Raw genomic sequence first — 8,519 nt, forward strand, 5'->3', positions numbered from 1 at the left:
GGCGGGTGCGCCGCGGCGGGTGCGCCGTGACGGCGCGCTGCATCCGCTCCGCACCCAAGATCAAAGCCTAACCTCCCGCCGCGGACCAACAACGGACTCATAAAAACCCTGGCTCATCTGGCCGTTTTGGACCCCTTTATCTTATTTTCAAAATCCCTTCTGGTCTTGCTGTAGGATAAAATAGGAAACTAAAAAATTCACTAAGCCCTACTACAGCAATATAGGCTTACATATGCATTGCCTTGTATTTTTAAACTAACAATATTGTCAATAGGCAGAAACAGAAAATGGTCAATTCACTCTATAAAGTAAATATATATAATATATATTTAAAAAGTAAATATACATATTTAATCTATTAGGCTACAACTTCAAGGAAACGCTGCTCCATGCACAGCTAACATATCAGAAAATGAATAACTGGTGAATGACAAGAAGTCCAATAAAAGGTTGTTTATTTATACATATACATCTCTATTCCTCCTGAGGAGGTGGAAGCGGGACTCGTCTCCTCGTTGCCCGATCCCCCGCCAAGTTGAACCACCTGATGGCGTGTTTGGTGACCTCAGCGTCCGTGGCTGACCTTGTCAACACATTTTTACTCACAGCACCTGTAATCAAACAAGATTACAAGACAGATACGTTTATGTTTATGGTAGGAAGCATCCAAAGCCAAGTATGCTTACACAATACAAAATATGTGATAGGTATTAAGGAGATTACATTTGAAAAAAAAACATGACTTAAAGTTACTGGAGGTGGTTAAAATAAGGTGCGTAAACTATGAATTTGTGATCAGGGTATAGGTGTGCAAGACATCCAAAATGTTTAAACAATATCGTTATTTGGTTCCTTGATCAGAGTACTTTTTTGGCTCTGTTGGATGACGGCGGCGGGGGTTTGAGGGTGGGGGGCATAAATAAATATCCATAACCCAACTTTGGGAGGTTGACATTGTTTTCTTATTATATTTGTACTATCATTCTATGTTTGTATTCGTGTAGGCCAGGGGTGTCCAAAGTGCGGCCCGGGGGCCATTTGCGGCCTGCAGGTCATTTATGTGCCCCAGGGCACATTTTTAAAAAATATGATCGAAATAAATAAAAAACATTAAAAGTGGTATTTAAAGAGCAAACAGGTGAACTGTAACAAGAAAATGTAGCAATGTTTACTCTAATCACACAAAGCTGCCATGTAGGCTGTTTCTTTCTTTAAAAAATAATAATGAATCAAAATCAATGTCATTATGAATTATTGACCTATTCAAGGCTTAAGAAGTTTACCTTCGCAATCAGCTGGTCTTGTTGTGCTTAATAGTTTCCAGCAGGCTAAGGATGTGGATTACCTCAGGCGCTGTTGACAAACAGCAGTATAAAATTAACATGTTTCAGTGTTTATCCTCATTACTCATAATCCTGACATTAGCTATTGACCTTAGTTAATGACAAAAGTTATTGACAAAGTTTGAAGAAAATATGTGATTGCTTGTGAATTTGAATTTTTTCCAAAATTTGTGGCACAGAATGACCATCCAGTATTTCTCAGTTATTGCTCACCAGAGCAGGAAATGTTTTCGGCCATTGTTTCCCCTCGCCATGTTGGCCTGTAGGCCAGGCTGGATCCAGGCTCCTCTGTCTGCCACATGTTGAGGGCTGCTGGTGAGGGGGGTGGAGGGAGTCGAGGAGGGACTGCCGTTCCTAGTGAGGTGGGCATTGTGAGAGAGCCATCAGTTAACCATGACTGGTAATACCCAAGGGGCCTATCTATACACTAATATTTCAGAGATCAGTCCCTACCTTGTGTAACTCTCTGCATGTTTAATGCAGGTGCTGGTGAAGGCATATGAATGCGTCCTTCCCCATGGTGAGGTGCTAAGGGAGATAAATTGGTATTAAATGGTTGAGATCTGTTAACCATGGTTACTGGATGCTGAGATATTATTTTGGAGATCAGTCTTTACCTAGAAAGTTATCTCCAGTTGAGGAGTCGAGTTGACAAGTACTCATGACTCTTGCTGGCACTCGGCGAGACGGTGGAGCTGGGAGAAGGGATACAAGGAGAGGGGAATATCTTTAGCACTAAGAATGTTAACCATATCTTTAATATTAATGTGGTGGTTTTGTTGTTTTCGATGTTAAGAGATTATTCCTTACTCTGCCTGTGCAATTGGCTTGCCAACCCCAGAGATGTGAGGTCACTATTTCCCGGGTCTTCTTCGCTATCATCTGAGTCCCCGAGACGATGGCTGTTGGGTAACCATATCATTAGGATTATTGCAATACCAAAATTGCCAAACATACATATAGTACAAGCATCTCTGGTCTATTTTTGAATGCTACCGGAAATAACCTTCCTATTACTGTAGAAACATGACAAAAACAAGACGGAACACACTTACACTGGCTTCCTGTTCATTTTTTCTGGCAGCTCCTTGTTCTCTGCCTCAGATTGCAGGTCTGAGGTGTTGCAGCCCTTTCCATATTGTTGCATTATTTTTAATGCGTCTTTGTAGTTGTCTGAAATTGAATATGTTAAAATGAACATGAGTTTCAAATTAGCTGTAGAGCTGAACAGAATATTATTATTATTGATGATGATAAATCAGGTCTCTCTCTTATAAGAGACCTGGTCAGAACATAGACACAATAGGTTATTCCAAGCATAAAGAGAAGCAACTATGACGTTATTTTTAAACAAGAAGATTATGAATTTGCATACCACAAGTTCGGACAACAGAAACGTCAAATCTTGGCCAGTTTGGCTCATGCTGCTCCTCATTTAAAACGGCCCTTTCAATTCTGTCGGTGTTTTTATAGCTGGGCCAGAAAACCATCCTATCATCATACCATCCACTTGGGACAACCGCAATGTCCCTGTTCATTATAAATGTAATCAGATGAAAAGGCACCCTTAATGTAGAAAGAAAGAAAAGGGGTATTTATTCATCGTCAAAGGAACAACATGGACAAAAGCATGCACAGGTGTTAGTGTATACAAATAAGCAAGTAAGATGAGCTGAGATTTTACCTGAATGGTGCCCCAAGGTGGTAAGAACTATAAGAAAGGTAAAAGTACAGGTCATAATAGTCAGAACTTCAGCTCAATCGTAAAGTAGGGTTTGAAATTATGGGTCAGAGGTGGGACCAAGTCATTGCTTTGCAAGTCACAAGTAAGTCTCAAATCTTTGCCCTCAAGTCTCGAGTCAAGTCCCGAGTCAAGACAGGCAAGTCCCGAGTCAAGTCCAAAGTCAAGACTGGAAAGTCTCAAGTCGAGTCCCAAGTCCTGCATTTTGAGTTTCGAGTCCTTTCAAGTCCTTTTAACCACAGACTAATATTTTTACACAGATTGTGTATGCTTTTAAAACGCTGTATTTATTTATTAAAACAAGTGCATTTGAAATAGCAGGAAAAAAAAATAGTGCTGACATTGCAATTCATAATAGCACTATTAACAGTAATTTTAATAGTTTAAACAATTTTAAACATTTAACTCATTCCTTTACAGAATAAACACATTTGCAAAAACAAACATTAACATACTATTGGTTGTATTTTATGAAAATAATATTACCACAGAGTTGAGAAGGAGCAAAGATCTTCAATATTTGTATGTGAAAATCACAAATAAATCTTCTGGGGGAGGATGACGCCCCTACAGGGGTTTGGTTTACAAACTTTCAGCCCCACCTAAAACAAAATTCACCAGCCGCCACAGATTATGATGCATTCTCATTTTAGGCAAAATATAAGACAATACTTTCTTAACAGTATAATTGTAACCAGGAATAAGTCTTCAAGTAACAATATTCAAATACTAACATTGTTGGGTAAAACAGCATTTGGTTTTATTCTGAATGTAGTGAAACAAATTGGTGGTTTTAGCTGATATAAAGACTTTCAGGTGTTTGTATATGTTTAAGTATTTGGCAGACGCTTTTATCCAAAGCGACATACATAAAAAATACATACATAACAATCACTGTAAACATGATCATTTAAGGGAAGAATGTAATACAAAATATCAATACAAAGTGTCAAGACAGAATAAACTCTCTGCTGCTGCAGCAACAGAGATACGGTCTATAGGTCCCTAAGATATATAGATATCTAATGTATTCATACATTGTTTATGTAGGATATACGCATGTATATATAACCTAATCATATTGTTTCTTCAAATTAAAAATAGCTTACCGTTTTTTCCCCCTTCTCTGGGATTATATTCCCAGTTTTGATCTCGGACGTCTGGTCACTTATAGCGTATAAGAATATTATATTACTGTTAAGCAAACTATGAATAATAAAACTTGCCAAAACATGTGTCTGTTATCATAGCTACACGTACGACAAAAAACTGCGTGAAAATCAGTGGTATTCAGTGAGGTAAAATGAATTAAATGCGCTGACAGTTCATTGCTCCTGACAAATGAATTGCACTGAGTGGAGCGGATCACCACTCCAAGATGGCGGCCCTGCGTCTCGTCTGCGCCAGTAGGCAGTAGCGCTCGATGCTGCGTACCCTTAAAACATGTCTATGGTTATAACGTTAGCAGTGAGTTTACAGCCTCACTGATTTAACTACACAGCAAATAAAAGTCATGTTACTTAGCCAATAAACGTTATCTTACATTCAAAACTTACCCTTCTTTGTGCAACTTCAAATGTCGAACGAAGTTGGAAGTTGTTGCGTCTCCGTCTGTAATATTCGAACTGCGTGATTTGCATACGCAATTCGTTTTTTGTTGACCAAGTCGTAGTTTTTATACCCGAACGAAACCAACTTTGGCATAATTGTTTCTCTCTGCCGCATTGTTTGACAACTCTTGTTCGGTGGTTGTCCTGCAATTTGATTGGATGAATGCTGTGTGATGAAAACAACGTATAACTAATTTGATTGGCTGTTGTACTGACAGCACACCAGCTGACAAGCAGCACACACGCTGATAGACAGACAGACACGTACAAAATGAAAGATACGGAGCGCTCCCAAATAACTTTTTAAGCTTTGGGTTTTGGGGAAAGTAGCAAGTCATGTCAAGTCAAAAGGCTCAAGTCCAAGTGAAGTCACAAGTCATTGATGTTAAAGTCTAAGTCGAGTTGCAAGTCTCTTTACATTTTGTCAAGTCGAGTCTAAAGTCATCAAATTCATGACTCGAGTCTGACTCGAGTCCAAGTCATGTGACTCGAGTCCACACCTCTGGTAGTGTATACAGAGATCAGTCCCTACCTTGTGTAACTCTCTGCATGTTTAATGCATGTGCTGGTGAAGGCATATGAATACATCCTTCCCCATGGTGAGGTGCTAAGGGAGATACATTGGTATTAAATGGTTGTGATCTGTTAACCATGGTTACTGGATGCTGAGATATTATTTTGGAGATCAGTCTTTACCTAGAAAGTTATCTCCAGTTGAGGAGTCGAGTTGACAAGTACTCATGACTCTTGCTGGCACTCGGCGAGACGGTGGAGCTGGGAGAAGGGATACAAGGAGAGGGGAATATCTTTAGCACTAAGAATGTTAACCATATCTTTAATATTAATGTGGTGGTTTCGTCTACAACGCTAAATATATGATTCCCGGGCGCGGCGCCGCTGCTGCCCACTGCTCCCCAAGGGGCTGGGACAAATGCAGAGGACAAATTTCACCACATCTAAGTGTGTGTGACAATCATTGGTACTTTAATCTTTAATCTTAATCTTAATCCTGTGGTGTACCTCAGGGATCAATATAGGACCTAAATTATTCAATGTCTAGATAAATGACATTTGTAAAGTTACAAAAGATTTAAAGTTAGTATTATTTGCGGATGATACAACAGCGTTTTGTTCAGGAGAGAACACACAGAAGATAATATAAATAATAACAGAAGAAATTAACAAATTAAAAAGATGGTTTGACAAAAACAGACTATCTTTGAATCTCAGTAAAACTAAAATAATGCTATTTGGTAACAGTAAAAAAGAAAGTCAAACACAAATACAAATAGACGGAATAGAAATTGAAAGAGTAAATGAAACCAAATTTCTAGGTATAATGATTGATGATAAATTGAACTGGAAATCTCAAGTAAAAAATATACAACATAAAGTAGCAAGAAACACATCAATAATGAATAAAGCAAAACATGTTCTAGACAAAAAATCACTTCATATTCTCTACTGTTCACTAGTGTTACATATCTGAGTTATTGTGTAGAAATATGGGGAAATAATTACAAAAGTACACTTCATTCATTAACGGTGTTACAAAAAAGATCAGTTAGAATAATATATAATGTTGGATATAGAGAACACACAAATCCTTTATTTATTGAATCAAAGATACTGAAATTCCACGACATAGTGAATTTGCAAACAGCTAAAATTATAAACAAAGCAAACTATAACCTGCTACCCAAGAATATACAACAATTCTTCTCAAAAAAAGAGGAGAAAAATAATCTTAGAGAGAAATGTAATTTAAAACATTTGTACGCACGTACAACACTTAAGACCTTCAGTATATCAGTATGTGGAATTAAATTATGGAATGCATTAAGCAAAGCAATCAAACAATGTACTAATATGATCAATTATTTATGCTTACATGTGGAAATTATAATAATAATAGTAAATCAAATAATAATAATAAAAAAAGGTAAATAAAGCATAAAATAGTCTCTAATAAATTAATTAAATAAAAAACAGCATATAAAATATATACATCAGCAAATAACAAAAATATAGATCAAGAAAAAGGATCCTTAATATGTGCAGCAATTTTTCCCACTCACATCACCTCATTTTATATTTTTTTCTACAATTAACTATGCTAAAAAACACATAGACATACCTTTTTTTTTTAATGTAAACAAAAACAACATGGCGTCACACACAGCTTGTCCACAGTAAACAGGATCTCGAGCTCCACTAAAGAACAAAGAAATAAATAATACACACTCATATTAATGGCAAAGAACGGCTGTTTCCACTCCGTTAACGTTACGTTGTTGACTAATGCAGTAACGTTAGCGACCTGGGCCTAAACAACACTGACAATAAAGTAATACGCTTTCGTTTCAAGCAGTTGGAAATATGTGGAATATCGTAGCATGTAACCTACACACATTAACAGCGTCTAACAAAAGATGGCCTAAGTTAACTGTATTGAACTTTTTACTCACCGGCTTCACGCAGGAAACTTTCACATTCTGGAGTCGGGGTCCCCCGGAACACAAAACACAGATAAAAGACAATTTTACAATAGCACGGCGAAAAAATGACCGTCGTTGTGTGGGTTTTTTGACGAATAACACTCTTTTCCACTTTTCTTCGCTCGGGCCTCACCTACCGCGTGCAGCCATTTTGAATTTTCTGTATACGTGACGTCAGACGCACGTCTCCATGCAAAGCATTCTAGGAGGCGGCGCTGGAAATAAAATAGCCTTTTTTTACAGAATATAAAGTTTTACTGCTAGTCCTAATATCAAACAACGTCATTACAATCATACATAAATGATGATGGAAACACAAAGGCTGATCTTTACTGCGAATGTAGCAATAAATCAATAAATCTATACTTACGTTCGTGTTCCAGCAAAGAAAGTCCAGAGATCTTGGCTCATGCGCGTACACGCTAGTAGGCGCGTCCACGTCTGCGGGTGCAGACATTGGTCGGCTCAGCGCGCGTAGGCGGAGCCTTTAATTCTAGGCGGCGCGCGCCGGTTTGGTTTGTCGCGTCCGCGTATGCGAATCAGACACGAGTCCGCTCAGGATCAGCTGTCTGACCGTACAATTTTCAGAGGCGGAGCTGTATCCTCTAGGCGGAGCCAAAACGAATGTGACAGTAACGCGGGTTGGGCGACTTGAAGGCGGATCCGTATAGCAGTCTTCTGCTGTGTGGGTACAATCCCAAATAATTTTCCATTAAATGACCTTTTTAGAATGTGCTAAGTGGACTCAGCTTGGTCTTTCCACTATCTTTACTGCTTTTTAAGTTATTTACAATCTCTCCCCCCTTGGAGAATGCTCATTTTTCCTTTTCATTGATTTTTCAAAATTTTGGTAACTGATAAGGTCTTTCAAATATTATTTCAAATGGTCTGAGTCTTGTTGTACTTGTAATGTTCATGTACTGTACATTTTTACTAACTCTATACATTGTTCATGGACGTTTTGTTTTTTCCATACATTTCTTTAGTCTGTCTTTTTATTCCCGTTCGTCCTTTCCACTAATCCTGCGCTTTGTGGATGATAAGCACAGTGATTTTTTAAATCAATGTGGAATAATGATTCTATTTTCTTGATCAATTGATTTACAAAATAAGGTCCATTGTCACTGTATAGATTTAGTTATATCATATCTTGATATTCTCTCTTTGCATAATGCTTTTGCTACTGTTAGCACATCTGCTTTTCCTTTAGGAAATATTTCTACCCACTTTGAAAATGCATCTACTATGACCAGACAATAATGTTCTCCTTCACTCTTATTTAGTTTAATTAAAATCCAAGCCTAGATGTCGTATACGAATTTTTTTT

At 37.9% G+C, this 8,519-nt stretch overlaps 1 protein-coding gene across 1 annotated transcript; it reads right to left on the reverse strand.

Moving 5' to 3' along the window:
• Positions 1 to 269: 269 nt before the first annotated feature.
• Positions 270 to 6,867, reverse strand: LOC133662887 (uncharacterized). Its single transcript, XM_062067069.1, has 12 exons — positions 6,832 to 6,867; positions 5,391 to 5,468; positions 5,227 to 5,301; positions 3,028 to 3,054; positions 2,719 to 2,909; positions 2,399 to 2,516; positions 2,154 to 2,245; positions 1,961 to 2,038; positions 1,797 to 1,871; positions 1,557 to 1,697; positions 1,284 to 1,353; positions 270 to 611 (listed from the first exon to the last, which is right to left on the reverse strand). Exons 3-11 carry the CDS (start codon positions 5,280 to 5,282, stop codon positions 1,292 to 1,294), a joined length of 840 nt encoding a protein of 279 aa, XP_061923053.1. The 5' UTR covers positions 5,283 to 5,301; positions 5,391 to 5,468; positions 6,832 to 6,867; the 3' UTR covers positions 270 to 611; positions 1,284 to 1,291.
• Between the last annotated feature and the right edge of the window lie 1,652 nt (positions 6,868 to 8,519).

Source organism: Entelurus aequoreus, linkage group LG12, assembly GCF_033978785.1.
Source record: "Entelurus aequoreus isolate RoL-2023_Sb linkage group LG12, RoL_Eaeq_v1.1, whole genome shotgun sequence".
NCBI classification, from domain to species: domain Eukaryota; kingdom Metazoa; phylum Chordata; class Actinopteri; order Syngnathiformes; family Syngnathidae; genus Entelurus; species Entelurus aequoreus.

What these genes read in the sequence shown, in the direction of transcription:
- LOC133662887 (XM_062067069.1), bottom strand. Translation starts at nt 5,282, where the DNA reads ATGTATTCATATGCCTTCACCAGCACATGCATTAAACATGCAGAGAGT. An exon ending in AAAATGAACAGGAAGCCAGT is followed by an intron (nt 2,246 to 2,398) that starts GTAAGTGTGTTC and finishes GTTACCCAACAG; the next exon opens with CCATCGTCTCGGGGACTCAG. An exon ending in AAGCCAATTGCACAGGCAGA is followed by an intron (nt 2,039 to 2,153) that starts GTAAGGAATAAT and finishes CCCTTCTCCCAG; the next exon opens with CTCCACCGTCTCGCCGAGTG.